Genomic DNA, 19,637 nt, shown 5'->3' with positions numbered 1-19,637 from the left:
AGCCGGTCTGCACCCAGTCTTTCAGCTCTGACACTGTGTTCCTCTCCCTCCCTCTGACCTTGGATCTTGCTTCTCACCTTCTCTTAACTGTATCTCTTCTCCATCTGCTGGTCATCCTTTCTTACTTCTCTCTTCTCCTACATGCGTTTACTGAGCCTGTTTCTTGAAGCTAAATCAGAGATTGGTATCCTAAAGGCTCATCTTCTAGGACAGTGTGTTGAGACCATCAGTTTGCTCAGTCCTCTGGGTGTCTGACCTCTCTGCTCCTGTCTATAAGGGTCCAGTTCTAGACTCAGAACCATGGCTACCTTGGTTTAAACCTTGGGTCTGGTACTTACTTTCAAGCATTATCTGCTCATCAAGTTTCTTAATGTATTCGAGCCTCTTCAAGACAAGTCTCATCTATGACATGGAGATGCCACTATAGGGTCTCTGCTGTGCCAGGGCTATTGATGGAGGTGAATAGGATAGACTGGAACCCAGTGAGTGTATGCTGATGCCACTGTCTTGTCATTGCTTCCTGGCAGTGGCCTCAGATCCTTTGCTGCCCCTTGACCTCTGTCGTTTACCTCACAGCTATGTCCACTGTGGGTGGAAATTCAGAAGGTGCTCCATGTGTCTTCCCTTTCACTTTCCTGGGCAACAAGTATGAGAGCTGCACCAGTGCCGGCCGAAGTGATGGCAAGGTGTGGTGTGCGACCACAGCCAACTACGATGATGACCGGAAGTGGGGCTTCTGTCCCGACCAAGGTATGAGGCCCTGGCCTTTGGGTAGAGACACTGGATACTCCTCCACACCTGAGCTGGAACATTCTGAGGCCCAGACTATGTTCAAGCATAGATATTGCCCTTAGAAAAGATACCCTCATTGTACCTTCAGACCTACCATCGGAGCAGAGACTCTGCTCAGCCCCAGGGAAGACAGCTCCCTGCTTTGGTCCAGCCGATTCAGTTGGAGATTCACATAGCTTCAAAATGAGGCACTACGACTAGGCACTGACCCTGGGTAGGGATCAGCCCAGCTATTGCCTTTCTTGCCTTCCACTCCAGCCTCCCCTCCGGGCAGAACTGTCACTAGCAGGAGATGTTCAAGACTGCTGTCTTTGAGCAGGGTGCTTTGGGTCCACCTTTCAGTGCCAAGGTGCCCACAGCTTCAGTTTCTCAGGTAGCCCAAAAATGTTTAGGTAAGGGGATAGGTCCAGGACCTGCAAGAATTAGGTGGGTCTCTATTCTAGTTTGATTTTTAGTTTTGTGAATAAACACTTAGGGAGGAAAGAGTTATTACAAAGAGGCTTACACTCCCAGGTTGAGGGAAGTCAGAGCAAGAACTTAAGAACCTGAAGGCAAGAACCATGACGGAATACTACTGTGTAGCTAGTATAGCTGGCTTTCCTATATAGCTCAGGATATTTGCTCAGGGAATGGAGCCACCCATAGTAGGCTATGCCCTCTGCATCTATTGGAGACCAATTTAATGTAGACAAATACTCAATTGAGAGTTTTTAATGATGATTCTAGGCTGTGTCACATGGAGAGTTGATGCTGAGACACTCTTTCCTCTGTGACAAGTGCTTTTCTCTTATATTGAGGTGCACCTTGGTGAATGCCAGCAGCTGGCCAAATGAGTTTTTCTTAGGGATTTTTCTTGCCCACCAAATGTTAGCCTAGGAGATAGGCTGACACCTCTGCTTTGTGCAACTTCTGTCTAAGGTGTGATCTCCATCCATGTGAAGAATGTGTGGACACTCAGGCTGCCATGGACAAAGTATAATATACTGGTGGCTTAGAACAACATAAACTGACTTCTCCCTGAGTCTGAAGGCTGGAAGTTTACAACTAATGTGCCCCCCTCCCCAAGCCTGTATCACTTCATTGTCTGCTTCAGTCATTATATGTCACTCTCTGTTCCATATCTGTACCTTTGTCTCTTCCTGTGAGGTCGTGATCCACAGTGGGCTAAGAGCTCATTGACTGCAATGTGGTAACATTTTAACAGATTCATTTATTTAATACAGAGTTTCACTCTGCAGCCCAGATTGGTCTCAAGCTCACAATCCTCCTACTTCAGCATATCAAGTACTGGAATTATAGATATATAATATCATTCTTGGCTCTGGCTTCCATTTTAGTGATATCTGCAAATAATATCCTAGGTAACCAGGGACAGAATTATTATTATTATTATTATTATTATTATTATTATTATTATTATTATTACTTTTGGGCTATGGGATAATTGAGTCACAATACAATGCGGAGGGTGCAGCACATGATTTGCCTGCTCTCCACGGCCAAGCCTGAACAAGCCATACAGGCATGGATATGTTTTGTTTCAGTTTCCCCATGGGAGTGATTTGCTGGCATACAGTAGGCGAATATTATATCATCAAGCCACATTCCCAGGGGAGTGGTTTTTACTCCCTTCCCTGGGAAGAAATGGTGAAACTCTGAGGCCAGAATCTCCCTCTTGCTCTCCCTCTTTGAGATTCTGAGCAACAGGTTTTATGTCAACTCTCACAAATGGCCAGAAAGCATGATTTTTTTTTCACAGATGGGACATGAGGCAGATGCCCCTGTCTCTCTCCCTCATACCACATACAACCATCATTGGGAAAGGCTGAGAAGATGCTTACTGGCCTACTCAAAAGCAACAGTACTCTCGGCACAAGGGAAAAACCAATACATGCCACTTCTAGAACTTTTAGTCCAGCCCTGGTTTTGCCCCTTCCCCCCGCCCCCCCCCCCCAATCTCCTTTCTATGAGGCAGGTCTTGATGTCTGTCTTATTTCTCTCTTGAATTCTACCCCATGTCCTGCCTTGGCACTCAGGATATAGCCTATTCCTCGTGGCAGCCCATGAGTTCGGCCATGCCATGGGGCTAGAACACTCTCAGGACCCAGGAGCTCTGATGGCCCCTATCTACACCTACACCAAGAACTTCCGATTATCCCATGATGACATCAAGGGGATCCAGGAGCTCTATGGTAAGCCACTGCTTGAGGGCCTCTGAGGGTAGAGGTGTCTGCAAGTATCCCACAGCTTGAGTGGGAAGACACAGAGGTGGCATTGCCAGACCACATCTAGTCAGAAAGGCCAGGGACATCAGCAGGGGACATGGCTTGTGCCTGGTCCTCAGGCTTCAGAGTAATGCTCCAAAGGGTTGCTGAGACAGCCCTGTCCTTTCTAAACTCTAGTTATCCATGCCTCTCTTGGTTCCACATTTCCAGGGCTTTCCATTTGCAAGGTATATGAACTGAGGCTGGAGAAAGGTGGTCTGTCTGACCCAAGGTCAACTAGGTCTTAGCAGCCAGGTAGGGTTTAGGATCCAGAAGAGTGAGCTGCCTACAGGGCAGGATTTTCTCTGGCATGGGATGAGGGTTGCTAGTTCTCCAAAGATGCTGTTTCATTTTGTGATAGAAACATAGTAACTGCTTCCTGTCACCAATGACTGGCTATTGTCTGTGCTTTCAGTGAGGTTAGACGCTAAAAAGCCAGTCAATTTCTTAAAAAAGAAATCAGATTACATAATAGTCCTAGTGGTTCCTGGACCAGGAAAAGCAGTGGAAGTGGAGCCTGGATGGGGAAGTCCACGGACTCTGAACTTGGGAAAGAACCAGAGATGCAGACAGTGATGTGTGGCATTGCAGTCCTGGTAAGGCTACATATCAGCTGAAAGGATGCAACAGTTCACCTCCCTAGATGCAACTGCCACTCATCCTGAAGAATATGAAAGCAAATCCTTAGGAAAGTGCCACACCTCTACTGGTACTAGCCAGCCCTTTCTGTTCTTAAAGTAAGAGACCACGCAAGATTCAAGCTTCTTTTAGTTCCCCTTTCCAAGCTCAGAGTAGACTTCCCCTTTTTAAGTACACCGAGGTAGACTTCTCTTTTTTTTATAGCCTTAGCAGGTTAAATGAGCAATAATCGGACCCAGCCTAGTGATGAGAAGCCTTGTTGCTGGGGAGAGTCTAGGGTCAGGTGTCTCTCCATTCCCCAGGGCCTTCCCCTGATGCTGATACTGACACTGGTACTGGACCCACGCCTACACTGGGACCTGTTACTCCAGAGATCTGCAAACAGGACATTGTCTTTGATGGCATCGCTCAGATCCGTGGTGAGATCTTCTTCTTCAAGGACCGGTGAGTGAAGTTGCTTTTGTCTTTCTTACCCTCTGGCCTCTGTCCCTTCCCATTGTTCTTGTGTCCCCACTGTTGTAGAGGGCTCCTGGGGCATCCTGTCACAGAATGACTTGCAGTAAGCAGTTTTTGCTTGTGTCTCACAACCCAGAAATCTTGGTGGCTTACCACACAGGTAGTTGAATTCTGGGTCTACCAGATGTCTAAGCCTTTGAATCAGCAGGGGGTCTGATATATTCTACATGCTATTCATTCTCTCATAGTTTGTGGATACTTGTGGTAAATGACAAGGTTTAAGAGGCTAAATCAAACCATACACACACATTGAAAGATTTCATCCATGCAATATATGAGAATCTTCTACAAGTGAAATCAAAGAACATATCTAAGCTGGGCATCCCAGCCCACTCCAGCCCAGCCTTAAAAGATAGACTTTGTTATCATAGAGCAAGGCACATGTACACATGATTCCAAAGTAGAACAGAGAGAAGAATGTAGGGGAATTAGCCAGTCTTTCATTGGTCTTCTCCCAGAATCTATTGATCTCAAGTGGCCAAATTACTGTTTGTATAGATAGCAAGTGACCATAGGTAGAAAGAGATTATTTCCTTCATTCTACGAGATTCTGGTCATGACAAATGGCTGAGAGTCACCCTAATGCCCTGGCTGCCAGGTAATGGGAGTACCATCGAGGACTTCGTTAAAAAGTCCATTCATCCATCTATCTGTCCGTTGTCTATCCATCTATCTATACCTGCCTCAATCTATTAATCTATCACATATGAATGTATGTATGTATGCTTTGTTTGATTGCTCAATTTACCAAGCAGCACTGTCCTCTTTTCTATTACCTTTCCATACACTGATCCATGTATCCACTCATCCATTCATAGGGCTTTCCATACACTGATCCATGTATCCACTCATCCATTCATAGGTCTTTCCATAGACTGAGCCAATTATCCACTCATCCATTCATAGGGTACAACAGTTAGGAAAATGGGTGGTGGAAGTAGAAAACTACACTAATTCTCTACAGGTTGGATGATCCCCAGCGGGCTTATTGTTTCCCTTGTACCTCAGCTTGATCATATTAAGGTGAGGCTGAGATGTTACCCTATAGAGCAGGTATAAGGATTAGATGCATTTAGTGCTTAGAACCATGCCAGTAGAGAGGATGTTTGTTCAGGCCCATCAGCTGTCATCTTAATAAATCATAATTTAGTATCTATTGTGCTAGTTGCCTTGATGGGTTTCCATGATAGCTAAGGAAGGGAAGAGAGTGTGCTGGGAATAGAGGGTCTATTTAATGTCACATCACTGTCCTCAAAAGCATGCTTCCTAGAATAGAAGGGATTCTAGTGATATAGGAGTACCAGGTTAAGAAGCATACATCTGAGACAGAGATAAAAGTTCCTGACGTATATACAGTGTGGGTCAGAGAATCCACTGAGGCTGAAAGATGTCCATGGAGTGTCTTTCTTCTGTTCCAACAAGGACTTCTTTTCAGACACAGGGGCAGGTGTGGGATTCCAATGTTCTGCCTTTCCCAGAGTCTATGTACTCAGTAGGTGATAACAAGAAGATAGAGAAATGAGACTCAAAAAGCAGTAAGTCAGACACAGTTATGTCTTAGCGCCTGAACCAGTTATAGTGATTGTAGATGCTACTGGTGTCCTGCTGTACCTTGTGGAGAGGAGAAAAGGTAAGTGGGGACTCTACTCTTCAGCAAGGTCCTCAGCTTGCAACACTTGCTTCTGTGGAAACTGATTGTGTATGAAGTTGTCAGATGTGGGAATCTCGGAAAGAGCTCTGAGCCAAGGCTCAGGCCGAGGTGGTTCTGACACAGCATCATACTTTCTATCAGAAGGACCTAAATGTATGTTCAATGGAGTCATTGAATTGATCTGTAAATAATTAAACAGTAATGGTGTCAGGCTCCTGGAGAACAGGGTAGTACTACAGGATCCTTGAATATGGATTTTAGAGTTAGATGTGGACTTAAATCCAGGCACTATCATAATCTGTCTAAGTGTCATTGGCAAATTAGGATCATGTCCCTGCTCAAGTACCCACTCTCTCTTGCTCCAGATCACACAGTGAAAGAAAAATTGGTCTTTCATGGTATAGTGTGAAGGGATAAAGCTGCTTTAAGGGGCAAAGAAGGGTCTGTGACTTGTCTTTGTCCATTGACACCTCTGCATACCATGTATGCCAAGATTGGGTTCCAAGATGACTACCAGTAGCCTTTAGGATCACAAGAGAGGGAGGGAGAGAGAGAGAGAGAGAGAGAGAGAGAGAGAGAGAGAGAGAGAGAGAGAGACAGAGACACAGAGACACAGAGAGATGTCTAGATAGACACCAGTCTATCTGTTCAATTTTGTCATGCTGATGTAATACACATGGCAAGAAATGTTAGGCTAACCAACTTTGGCAGAGTCACCCAGAAGACTTGTTCAAACAGAGTCTCAGTCATAAGCCAGAGAATTCTGCTCTGCAGATGTCAGGTTCACATTTCTAAGGCAAGCCCTGGTGCTGCTGGGGCTGCTGGTCTGAGGACTGCAGCTTGAGATCAGTGGCTTACTCGTGACCAATGGATACTCAGGGCCAAGTGCAGCCGAGGAGAGCTTTTGTCTTTGTAACTCAATGACAAGTCCCGTTACAATGTCAAAAGGTTGAAGATACCTGAGCCTAATTCCTAGGATGAGGATGAAGTCACGGGCATCAGGGACTCCTGTTGTCGAAGGATGATTATAAGTGTAGAGCTGAGAGAGAGAGAGAGAGAGAGAGAGAGAGAGAGAGAGAGAGAGAGAGAGAGAGAGAGAGAGAGAGAGAGGCTGGGTAGATCATCAAGCACACACGTTATGCAGTTTTGAGTGTTACATTTTACAAGGTTCAGTCATAAAAGTGCTTGGTGCTTAGTATACCCCTAGTAAATGTAGCTCTTATTTTGCCAAAGCCCATAGACCATTTAAATTCCAAAAATGCTCTAAAGCACTGTCCGTTGTTGTCTTGATTGGCTTCTCATCAAACAGGACAGGTGAGATACACAACAGCCACTCCAGGCACTCAGTGCTGGTGTTGAGAGTCATTGAGGAAGGAAACACAGAGAACAGAGACAGTCTAGGGTGGCTTCCTGGAGGAGGTGGGGACAAGACCAAAGAGTGGCTTCTCAGCCCTGGCACCTTGCAGAACAGTATCTGTCCTATTCCCCAGTGTATCTCTCCAACCTTCTTTTGACCTTGACTCCTTCCACTATCCTTCCATGTTTCTGAGTTGGTTTTCTGGTTAGAGCTGCAGAGTGATAGAAGGTATGACATTTTATGGCCCATTCCTGTCCCCAGGTTTATTTGGCGGACAGTGACACCACGTGACAAGCCCACAGGTCCCTTGCTGGTGGCCACATTCTGGCCTGAGCTCCCAGAAAAGATTGATGCCGTGTATGAGGCCCCACAGGAAGAGAAGGCTGTGTTCTTCGCAGGTATGTAGGAGGGTCTTGCTGGCCCTTGGTTCCTGTCTAGCTGGATCCACTCCTCCACCAAACCACAGTTCCCAGGCACCTGCAGGTACTGCAGATCCTTTAGGGATCTGCCTCAACATCATTTCCCAAAGGGTAGTCTTTGTTCGGGTTTCTATTGTGCTAAGATACCAGGTTCAAAAGTAACTTGAGGAGGTAAGGGCTTGTTTCAGCCTACAGTTGTAGTGGAGCTTGAAGGTGAGGCAGGGCAGGAGCTCAAGGCAGGAACTGAAGCAGAAGCTGGAGATGAACACTGAACACCGGCTTGCTCCCCATTGCTTGCTCAGCCTGCTTTCTTATACACTCCAGGACCACAGGCTCAGAAGTGCTTCCATATTGATCACTACTTAAGAAAATGCCCCACAGGTTTGCCTACGGGCCAATTTTATGGAGGCATTTTTTTTTTCAATTGAGTCCCCCACCCTTCTCAGATAACTCAAGCTTTTGTCAAGTAAACAAACAAACAAACAAAAAAACCCTAGCCAACACACATTAAATTTATCTGGGAGGTTGGTCTAGACACCCAGCATCCACTAGCCCCACCCATAAGACAAACATTTCCTCTCCTCTGGGTTCTTTGTTGATCTTTGTTTCCTTTCCTAGAAGAAAACAGAATCTCCTTTCAGTGCCGATATTTCCCTAACAACTTAACAGGGCTAGAGTCTTGGCTGGTAGCTACCTTAGTTAGACCTTTAAGTGTGTGTGTGTGTGTGTGTGTGTGTGTGTGTGTGTGTGTGTGTGTCGGTCTCTGTTTCTGTGTGTGTGTCTGAGTATGAGTCTCTCTCTCTCTCTCTCTCTCTCTCTCTCTCTCTCTCTCTCTCTCTCTCTCTCTCTCTCTCTCTCTGTGTGTGTGTGTATTAAGACAGGTAGGGTCTCATGCAATCCAGACTGGCTTCAAACTTTCAGTGTAGCCAAGGGTGACCTTTAACCCTTTAACTTATGACCCGCCTGCCTTCTCTCAAGTGTTAGGACCAAGCATTTGCCATCATCACACCTGGTTTAATTTGATGCTGTGTGTGGAACTCTTACACATGCTCCACAAGCACTCAACTAACCAAGCTACATCCCTAACCCCAAACTTGTAAAAAAAAGTATATACACGTCTCTGTCTCTGTGTGTGTTTGTGTATGTATGTATGTATGTATGTATGTATGTATGTATGTATGTATGTGTGTGTGTGTTGGGGGTGTGTATATGAATGAACATGTTTACTGAGGCTAGAGGCATTGATCCCCCTGGAACTGGAGTTATAGCCATGTCTTAGGGTTTCTATAGCTTTGATAAAACACCATGGCCAAAAGCAACTTGGGAAAGAAAGGGTATATTTCGTCTACATAGCATCATCCAGGGAAGTCAGGGAAGGAATTCAAGGCAGGTACCTGGAGGCAGAGATTGTAAGCCACCAAACCTGGGTACTGGTGCTCCGTCTTTAGGAAGAGGAGGAAGCATTCACAGGCACCAAACCATCTCTGCAGCCCCCAGTGGCACCCACTGACACCTCATTTTTAACATAAAATGTTTTGTTTAAACATGTATCTATTTGAATAGTGGGTAGTCTCTGAAACCAGGATAGAAACGAAGTGTTTTATACATGGTGTCCAGACTCCAAGGAAGCATCACTTTACCAGGATTGTTACTTATATTTTTGTTTTGAGACAGGGTTTATCAGATAACTCAGGCTGGCCTTGAAGGCTCAGCTAAGATTAGAGCACTTATATGTATGTCTCCTATATGGACAGCTTTCATCTCCATACTTTGGTGACCATAGGTCCTGGACAAGTGAGCTCTGGCTCTCAGGGCACTGTATACAGGTGGGAAAGAGGGGCTTCTTGTGGCCATGTGTATTGGCTGCTTGTCTTCCACGTCTCCTCCCTTGACTGTCACCTTTTACCACCGACTTATACAACTTTGTGCATATGAGTTGGGGATGTAATTCAACTGGTAGAATGCTTGTCTAGAGTGCACAAAGCCCTGGGTTCGGTTCTCAGCCCTGTAGAAGTCAGGTGTGGGGGAGTCTGCCTCCTTGTAATCCCAGTACTCAGGAGAGTGAGGTAGGAGGATGAGAAGTTCAAGGCCAACCTGGGTTACATGAGCTCATCTCAAAAGAAAGTGAAATAAAACATGATCCTGTGCTCAAGACCTTCTTCCAGGTACAGAGCTGGGATATGAGCAGAAGGTCATGCTCTGTTGAGAAAGACCCAGTAGTCTCTTCTGCCGGAGAGATGATGGGAGGGCTGGATTGGCCTGAGGCATTTCCCAACAGCCATCATCTCATTTTCTGCCCCTTCCCTCAGGGAATGAGTACTGGGTCTATTCTGCCAGCACTCTGGAGAGAGGATACCCCAAGCCACTGACCAGCCTGGGGTTACCCCCTGATGTCCAGCGAGTAGATGCTGCCTTTAACTGGAGTAAGAACAAGAAGACATACATCTTTGCTGGAGACAAGTTCTGGAGGTAAGGTGATCCCAGGTACAATGGCAACATGGCTAGTTCTATTGGGAAAGACACTCTGTGACTTGATATACACAGTGTGGGTAGATATCTCCTCCTTGGTCCCCAGCCTGCCAGGGAACAGGCCCTCCAAGGGAAGTCAGGATGCACTTTCCTTGTAATACTGCTAGGGTATTTCTTGCCTGAATTTCCTTTCCTTTTTCAGCTGCCTTTGATTGGGCCTGAAGATACCTAGTCTAGAGCCTCACGTCAGGGCAATGCAGAAGAGCTGGTAATACAGTTACAGATAATAGCTGCTGTTGCTGTCAGCGTATGCCAGATGCTAATTGCAAGGTCTAGTGAAGTACAAGACACTGTTTTCCCCTCTTTTCATTGGCAGAAAACAGAGTTCCAAGGGGTTAAAAAACAGGCTTCAGTGCCCATAGCCATGGAGTGACAACTGGGCTGTGAGTCCTGGTATTCTGACCCTGGAGAGTGCCCTTGTCCTCCTGATGCATGGAAACCCAGGAAGGGAAGGTGAAGGCGAGGAAGTAGAGGGAAATGAGGAAGAGAGCATCCAACCAGGCCCTGGGAAGCCACAGACAGCCTCCCCCATGTCTGCAGCAGGCATCCTTCCTCATGTCTGCAGCAGACAGCCTCCCCCATGTCTGCAGCAGGCACCCTCCCTCATGACTGTAGGCACCCTCCCCCATGTTTGCAGCAGGCACCCTCCCCCATGTTTGCAGCAGGCACCCTCCCCTGTGTCTGCAGCAGGCACCCTTCCCCATGTCTGCAGCAGGCACCCTCCCCTGTGTCTGCAGCAGGCACCCTCCCCTGTGTCTGCAGCAGGCACCCTCCCTTATGTCTGCAGCAGGCCTGGCCTGTGGTGCAGACTGGCAGTAGAGAAGTTTAGAAGCAGGCGGATCTGCTCCAAGTCCTCCAAAAAGAAGGCTCTAGCACTGAGAGGCAAAGGTGAGGATAAGGGACCAGAGAAAGCAGTATCTGCGGACATAGCTTAAGCCCAGAAGTGTGCTTACAATTTTTCGCAGCTTACCAGTGAGGAAACTGAGACCTAAAGAAACTAAAGAACTCAGTCATCCTACTTACATGTAAGTGTGCTGGCCCAGAGATAGGCCTAAAGATGCTTTTCCTCTGTCCTCCCCAGCTGCCTTCACTGTGCCCTCTGGGTCGTTCAATCAGTGGGTGGACTAGAGTTCCGTAGCACCCTCCACCTCCTGCCCATCCTCACCTTCGGTGGCTGTCATTGTATCCAAGCCTTACCCAGGAACTACTAATGGAACTCCCACACTTTGTCTGGAATCCCTGAACAAACAATCCAGCTTCCTTCGTGAGCCTCTGTCTCCTCCTCCTCCTCCTTCTCTTCCCCTCACCCCACCAGCAACTGCCCTGATTCAGAAGCTGCTTATGTCCTGGGGCTGCCCATGGCAGGGTGGAATTCTGGAAGCACTGCTGAGATACTTAGCAACCTAAGCTGATTGGTATCTCAAGCCTCAAGAAGAAAAACAGTCTGTCAGGAAACCACGGAGCTGACCTCGGCACATGGGCTCCGGAACACCCCCGGCATGCCCACACCCCCGGCATGCCCACGTACTGGGAATGGCATCCCAGGCACTCTGAATCTTCAAAACTCAGTGTGGAGGGAGGGAGAGATGGAGAGCCATAGACACGTGATTCAGAAATCTCAGAATCCTAAAGCCTAGGTGATTTTCCCACAATGCCTGGGAAGTAGTCTCACTGAATCCCGCCTACACACCCTATGTGTATACACATGCAAGAACAGGCATGTCCCGTGTGAGCAGGAGTGTTCATGCATACACAGACTCACAGGCCCTGAAATGTCGTGCTGGTTTCTTTTAATCTTTTTCCTTGATAAGACCTCTAACTCTAGATGCCAGAACAGATACTGTCCTCTGCTGAGGAAGTTCCAGGAGCCTTTGGTAAAGGGGCTGGACTAGAAAGGGCTGCTCTTTGGTTCTGGATTGTGCATACAAAGGAGACAGGTCTGTCCCAGGAAAGGTGACGCGGAGTTTGAGACACTTTCATGAGCCATGGTTGAGAGAGAGAGAGAGAGAGAGAGAGAGAGAGAGAGAGAGAGAGAGAGAGAGAAAGAGAGAGAAGGAGGAGGGAGGGAAGGGGACAGAGAGAAAGAGAGAGATAAGGAGGGAGGGAAGTGGACAGACAGAGAGAGAGAGAGAGAGAGAGAGAGAGAGAGAGAGAGAGAGACACCAGGGTAAGTAACTATCCCCAGCATGCCAGCTGCTGCTTTTTGAAGTCCCCACCTAGACCACAGATATACATGCAGCATCCCTTATGTGCTGTGTACAGAGCTAGGTGCTGGTGAGACGGAGGCCCAGATGGAGGCCCTCATTGTCCTCCTGGAGCTTATGGTACAAAGAGGCTCAAAAACATTTGCATCTATTCTTGGCAACTCTCGGTCCAGACCTGAGTCTTGCTCCAGATGCCTGCTGCGCATATCATCTGGATTGATTTCTCATTTAATGTAGATATTGTTATGTGCGTCATTTTCTGGACCAAGGATACTAAAGCAGAAGTGGGTCAAAAGGCACACATGGAAAAGCTGGGATATAAATGTTTCCTCTGACACTCTGTATTTTACCCTCTACATCTGTAGACACAGGGAGGAGGTGACACCTCTCCTGACATGGCACTGTAGCCTTCCTGAATGAAAAGAACCTTCTGGAAGCAAGCCGATTCATTTCTCTGATCCTTACTTATACAGTGGGTAGGGGTTGATTCCTGCCCTCTCTTTGTGCTGGGGGAAATCCTTGGGGCTTAGGGTACATATCTCTGTACCATTGTAATTCCAGGGATTTACAGTGGGGGAGGGCTCAGTAGAGGTCATGCAGATGGGGGTTGTGGGGGGTCTGGGTGGGGATTTTGAGCTAGGGGACTTGGTTTTGGTAACTTGGCCCATGAAAAAAACACATTTCCAAGAAATTATATTCAGATGAAGTTACAGTTGTAAAGGTTTTTCTGACAGTTTCTGGGGGGATAGGTTGCAAGGAAACCCCCTAGAAAAGACACACGTGGTATAGGCTATGGTTGGAGCTTCTGAATGGAGGTGGTAGGGTTGGCTGCTGGGGAGAAGGAGAGCCATCCAGGATGCTGTGTAGAGCAAAGAAAGCTTAGCCAGCACCAGAATGGTATCTAAAAGGATCTGCTTAGAAATTTCCTCCTTGGAGGTGAGGCTTGACCTTGTTTACTGAGATATCCACCGGCACCCAGTGGGAGCACATAGCTTGCACAGTGTTACATCTTTAAAATAAATATAGCTAGTCTGTTGGGGGGTGGGGGAGAGACAGAGGGAAAGAAGGGAGGAAAGGGGCAGCAGCAATTAAAAAGTTCTCCAAGAAACTTGAAACAACAGCAAGGGAGAAGGGTTTTCTAATGCTTAAGGTACTTACCTGGATTAAATACAGGGCCCGGTAGAACATGTACCCTGACAGCTGGGGCTAGGACTGGATGGCATGCAGTCAGCCTGGTGACTCATGGCTGTGAGCTTACACCCACCACATGGCATTGTAACCTCACTCTCTCTCAGCCTCGGTTAACTCCCAGACATGGCTTGTGATCCCCGCTTGACAGATGAAGAAGTAGCAATTTGTTCAAACCACACAATGGAAGAATTATATGGGTCTGGTCCACTGGTCCTAGGACTGTAGCAGGGTATCAAAGGTTGTAAGGACTGGAAACGTGGTTCAGCAGCCAAGAGCGCTATCTGCTGTTCTCAAAGTGCTGGGTAATTTAATTTAATTCCCAGTACCCATATGGTTCAGAACCATCTCTCCATAACTCGAGTTCCAGAGGATCTGATTCCCTTTTCTGGCTTTTGAGGGCACTCGTTCACACGACATACATACATACATGCAGGCAAAACAACCAAACACATGAGAAAATTTGAAAAAAAAAAGAAAGAAAAAGCCTTAAAAGAACTATCAGTTCCCAAATCCTGCTGAATACCAGACATGAGAGAAACGCAAGCTTGTGCTTCTCAGTGGCAGTCACACTGGCTGCTGCTCTTAGGGATTGTCTCAAGCCATTCAATTAGGAAGTAGCAGTGTGAGATTCAAACTCGGGTCTTCTCTAGACCCTCACATTGCTGCCCACTTCCCCTTTGAAGGGCCAATTCTTATTTCCCAGACCCATTCTGTGCCATCCTTTGGCTCCATTATCTCCAGGATCGGTGAGTGAGGATGGGCAGCGGGTTTGCCTCCACAGAAACCACCTACATCTCCCTGTCTCTCTCCTAGATACAATGAAGTGAAGAAGAAAATAGATCCCGGTTTCCCTAAGCTCATTGCAGACTCCTGGAATGCCATCCCTGATAACCTGGATGCAGTCGTGGACCTGCAGGGCGGTGGTGAGCTACCCAGGCCTCTGTTAGCGTTCTAGGATTGCCCGATCCGAGCCAGAAAACAGCTCCTCTTTGGCACACACTCCTGCAGGGCAGTCCCAGAAAACAAACCAGTCCCTTCAGCTCAGTGCTGGGAAGGCAGCCAGGCCCCTGACCCTTGCTGCCCCAGCCAAGCTCCAGGCTGTAAAATCTAGAAAGGCCCTCACAGCTGCAAGGCCTGGAGCCACAGGGGGAGGGCTGGGAGGCCTCCAGGGACCAGGAATATGGCCTGGTGCCCTAAATTCATTCTGGGGGTTGAGCCAGACTGTATTGGGTTTCTCAGGAGGCCTAGTAACCACCTCCCATCAGAAGCATGGCTCCACCCAAGACAAGGCAAACTTTGTCATGCTCTGTCACCCCTGCGGCAGTGACCTCCCCCCACTGCCCCCCACTCAGCTGCTTGCTTCTTTGCAGTTTCAGCACAGGACAGTAATTGGAATTTGAGAACCATATTCCAAGGGAGGGTTCTGTGACTCTCTAGTACCCTGGAAATGAAGTCAGTCAGTTTGGCTTTTATGGCTTATTAGAGGAGGTTTTAATTCAGCACCACAAAGGTGTGTGTGTGTGTGTGTGTGTGTGTGTGTGTGTGTTATGTGTGGTGTGGGTGGTTGGGTGTTGGTGCTCTTACCATCTGTAAAGTGCATGTCCCTGAGCTCCCATGGGGAGTACTCACAAGTGAAGAAAGCAAGCCATGTATAATCAGGTGCTCCATTAAGGGTTCCCTTCAACCAAATATCTGTCAAAGTCCCTACTGTGAGCTAGGGTTTTAAATGGAGTTGACAGGGTCCTTCATGTTTGGAGGAATTCACATATTCCAGAGCCTTTAGAGACCAGGAGGGAAAACAGTAGAAAATAAATTATGCATATGTGTGTGTGTGTGTGTGTGTGTGTGTGTGTTTGTATGAGTGTGTTTGTGTGAGTGTGTGTGTATGTGTGTATGTGTGTGTAAGAGTGTGCATGCTTCTGTGCATGTGGCTGAGTGTAGATCTGACTTGTGTACACATTTAAGCGTGCATTACTGACTGCATGAATTTGTACATGTGTGTAAGTATGGGTGTGGACCTGAGTATGTGGGGGGGGGTGAGTGTATATGTGCATGAGTGTGTGGTGGTGAAAGAGTATATGAGTGTATGTATGGGTGTGTGTGCACATGTGTGTGCCTGTTTATGAGTGTGCATGTGTATGGACTGTGTGTGTGTGTGCCTGAGTGTGCGTGTGGGCTAAGTGTGTGGGGCACTGAGTATGAGTTTGTGTGTATATGTGGCTAAGTGAGTGTATGTGTGTGGGTGGGTCAGTGTGTGACTGTATTTGTGGGGGCTGAGTGTGTGTGTGAGAGTTTCTGTGTGTGTGTGTGAGTGTGTGTGTGCCTAAGTGTGTGTATGTGGGAGGGCTGAGTATGTGCACATGGGGGGACATGATTGTTGTGTGAGTGTGTATGTGTGTTGGGGGGAAGGCTGAGTAATTACATGGAGGGACCTGAGTGTGACTGTGTGTGAGTGTGGGGGAAGTCTGAGAGAGAGAGAGAGAGAGAGAGAGAGAGAGAGAGAGAGAGAGAGAGAATATGTTGTAAGGAACCAGAGACAAGTGATTCACTGATAGCAAAGGGTCGCTTCTCAGCCTCTGCTGACTGCTTACCTGCAAGAGTAGGGTCTGGTGGTTTTAGATATTTTAGAGGTTTAAAGAGAAGCCATACATCTGCGTATTCATATGATATTGCCAGAAGTGTTTACATCTTGGCAACTCATTCAGAATTAAAGACAAAGAGAAGCAAATATTTATGTTTATATTCATATTCATACATATTTATACTTATATTATTTATATCTATATGGGCCGTCTGTTCCCCATCCCCTGACGTATGATATATGTGTTTGGCTTGTGCTCAGAAAGGTGTTGCTATTGCCAATAGCAAATATTGTCTAACTTAATCTCATAACAAATTCTAAGTCAGTAGTTTTCAACCTGTGGGTCGTGACCCCTCTAGGGGGATCAAATGACCCTTTCATAGGGGTTGCCTAAGACCAGTGGGAAAAAAAGATATTTCCATTATGATTCTAACAGTAGCAAAGTTACACTTACGATGTAGCAATGAAAACATTTTATGGCTAGGGAGGTGTCACCACATGAGGAACTGTATTGAAGGGTCACATGACTCACAGGTTGAGAAACACAGCTCTAAGAAGATAGTGCCCTGATTCCTGGCTTAGAAGTACAGCAACTAAGAGACCTGACTTCCTAGCCTTTCCTCTTCCTACAGACCTGAGGGTCTTCCCTGGTTGAAAAGCTGCTTCCCTAGGCCAGGCAGGCTTAACAGCTCCCAGGAACCTCCAGAGTATCATGTAAGGTCAGAGTGGGTCCAGTCTCTCTTTCTTCTCTCTCTCTCAGGTCACAGTTACTTCTTCAAGGGTGCTTATTACCTGAAGCTGGAGAACCAAAGTCTGAAGAGTGTGAAGTTTGGAAGCATCAAATCGGACTGGCTGGGCTGCTGAGCTGGCCCCGTTCCCATAGGCCTTATAATCTTCATCACTGCACACCGGGCCCAGGACACTGGGGAAGGATGTGAAGAGGCCTGGCTGCCCTGTCTTCCGCTCTGTAGTTAACCAGCCTTCTTCACCTGGTGATTTCAGATTTAAGAGGGCAGCTTCTTTTTGTGCCCCAAGAAAGGTGCTGACAGTACCCCTCCCAGGTGCTTCTTCTCCCTCCCGCCCACCCTAGGGGATGCTTGGATATTCGCAATGCAGCCCTCCTCTGGGCTGCTCTGGTGCTCCACACTTCCGGTTCTTCAGCATCTATGATCTTTTATGGCTTACAGCACCCTCAGAGTCAACAGAGACTGTCTTAGGAGGGCACTGGTGGCCCAACAGTCTGGCATGGGGCAGTGGGATACAGGTGTGTCAAGGTGGAAATCAGAGACACCTGGTTTCTCCCTTCCGGCTGCCCCGACACCTGCACTGCTTTAGCGGTTTGCTTTGTATGCCCTTCCCTCGTTTTGTTCAACCTTTTCAGTTTTCCACTACGTTGCATTTTCTGACCCACGGAATCAGGTTGTCTGGAATCACTGCATGATGCATCTCAGCCTGCCTAGCGCCTAGCGAGGGTTCCCCTCCTCACTCTGTGGAGAGCATCCCGAGTCGTTTCCTCCACTGGATGGAGGAGAACCAAGTCAGTGGCTTTCTGCTCAGCCTTCCTGCTTCTCCCTTTAACAGTTCCCCATGGGAAATGGCAAACAAGTATAAATAAAGACACCCATTGAGTGGCAGTGTTTGGCTCTGTTTTAGCAGCTCACGGCCAGAGAGGGGACATAAAAAGCAAATCTCTGCGCAATGCAAGGCACAGAGGATGTGTGCTGGAAAGGTCAGCGGTGTCAAACTATAAACCCCAGAGTGAGTAGGCTCATGTGTCTAATCTACATGGGCGAAAGCCTAGACACAGAGGTCGTTTTGATCTTGAGGAAGAGCTGGGACACAGCAGCAATTCCATTCCTGTAGGTATGACGTCTGTTAGAGGTTTGCTTTCTATTCCCCATTCCCCCCCTTTTTTTTTTCTTTCACTGAGAGCGATCCTTATGGTTGTGTCAATCATTTCCCTTCCCTGGGTCAGGTTCCTCATCCACAGTGGAAGCCAGTTGCTTTTGCCTTTTCTAAGCAGTAGTTCGATGTCGGTGAAAGACGGCCACAGAAACCACGCCCACTCCTCTTCGAAGACCCTTTAAAATCATCTTGACAGACTCCAGGGAGAGGCAGCTGGGTCCAGAGGACAGTGGTTGGCCAGGATCAGAGAGCTTTAGAAACAAAACTTGAACTGGGGCCAAATGATGAACACAGCTCTCAGCCCAGAGCCACAGCGGCAGCGGCTTCCATCCCCCCTCAAGCCTCCCCAAGGAAACACACTTTGAGGGGGATGATGTGTTTGCTTTCTAAACACAGGCACAATAAATGTAGGAGTTTCTCCCGCAGAGAGAGATTTGTCAATGAATTCCGAAAGCTACCTTTTTTTTTTTTTTTTTTTTTTTTTGGTGTGTATTTGTTTTTCAATAAGTCCCTGCCAGATCTGATAGGTTGGAAGTCTTACTGCTTTGGGTCTTCCCTGGTAGGATTAGAGGTAATGGAGTAAGGAGTGGACCTAATTCCTGAGAGAGATCTCAGTGAGCCTGAAATCACCTTTTCTCCTGTGTCCCGCCTACTAGTTCTGATTCTTGAAGCTCCTTCTTGCAAGTGGCAGGCTATTCAAAGTCTGTAGGCTGGGAGGCTTACCTAATAGCAGAGGCAAAATTGTGACTTATAAGGTTCTCTGTTACACATTCAGAGAGAATTCAGTTGTTCCCCACCATACCATCTCCTGAGTGTGTCACTATGTCCATTACAATGCATTATTTAATCTGTACTATATAGCCCTATGAGGTAGCAGTTACCCTCCCATTGCAAGAGGAGGCAACTAGCTCAGAGAAGTTAAGTCACTAGCCCCAGGTCTCACAGTTACCTGATGCAGCAGGAAGATTTTGAGATATCGTAGTGGCTAAATTTGGACACGCAGCTGTCTTAGGGCCTGAATGATGCTTCTCACCCTCCGTGTCCCCCACTGCCTGCTGGGAGGAGAGTTAACCAGGGATAAGTGTTTCAGCATCTCCATTCTTCAACTGTAGCTAGTCAGAGTTCTACCAACTAGCAACTGACCTGAGGTCCTGGGCGACCCTGGTCTCCCCCTACCCTCTCCTATGCAGGTTCAGACAGGCCTCATACTTCCTCAGTGTGAAAGGGAGCCAGTGCGTCATCAAGCGTTTCCCTTTTCTGAGTCAGGTTCCTCATCTACGGTGGGAGCCAGTTGCTTTTGCTTTTTCTAAAGAGTAGTTCAATTTCTGTGAAAGAAAGCCGTCTCCTTAATGTTAATCCGCGTTTTGAGCGGGACATTGTCTACTCCTGCTACTAATTACTGTTTTAGCTCGCTTTCTTTCTAACCTACAAACACCCCCAAAAGAAATAGGTTTACACAAAAACGAAACACTCCGGAAATCGAACATAGAGAAACAAAACCCACCCTGGATTTATTAGTTTACTTACTTGATTGGGCTCCAAGAGGTGTGTCCTGAAAGCAGGTTCCTACGGGGCGGGGTCAGAGCCCG

General features: G+C 47.3%; 1 protein-coding gene and 1 long non-coding RNA gene across 2 annotated transcripts in view; one reads left to right on the top strand and one right to left on the bottom strand.

Moving 5' to 3' along the window:
- LOC117701832 (72 kDa type IV collagenase) overlaps positions 1 to 17,777 on the top strand; it is a 26,566-nt gene extending 8,789 nt beyond the window's left edge. Inside the window, exons 7-13 of the mRNA XM_034493253.2 lie at positions 577 to 750; positions 2,829 to 2,984; positions 3,998 to 4,139; positions 7,481 to 7,617; positions 9,948 to 10,107; positions 14,376 to 14,485; positions 16,904 to 17,777. Coding sequence (XP_034349144.1) covers positions 577 to 750; positions 2,829 to 2,984; positions 3,998 to 4,139; positions 7,481 to 7,617; positions 9,948 to 10,107; positions 14,376 to 14,485; positions 16,904 to 17,007 — 983 coding nt within the window. The 3' untranslated portion in view covers positions 17,008 to 17,777. The remainder of the gene's footprint in view (positions 1 to 576; positions 751 to 2,828; positions 2,985 to 3,997; positions 4,140 to 7,480; positions 7,618 to 9,947; positions 10,108 to 14,375; positions 14,486 to 16,903) is intronic.
- LOC143433910 (uncharacterized) lies at positions 16,625 to 19,637 on the bottom strand. The gene is made up of 2 exons (XR_013070269.1): positions 19,576 to 19,637; positions 16,625 to 19,103 (listed from the first exon to the last, which is right to left on the bottom strand). It is a non-coding gene; the product is annotated as an uncharacterized LOC143433910 (long non-coding RNA).

The sequence above is a fragment of the Arvicanthis niloticus genome, unplaced genomic scaffold (assembly GCF_011762505.2).
Source record: "Arvicanthis niloticus isolate mArvNil1 unplaced genomic scaffold, mArvNil1.pat.X pat_scaffold_265_arrow_ctg1, whole genome shotgun sequence".
In the NCBI taxonomy this organism is placed as follows: Eukaryota; Metazoa; Chordata; class Mammalia; order Rodentia; family Muridae; genus Arvicanthis; species Arvicanthis niloticus.
This window is presented reverse-complemented; position numbering and strand designations above follow the sequence as displayed.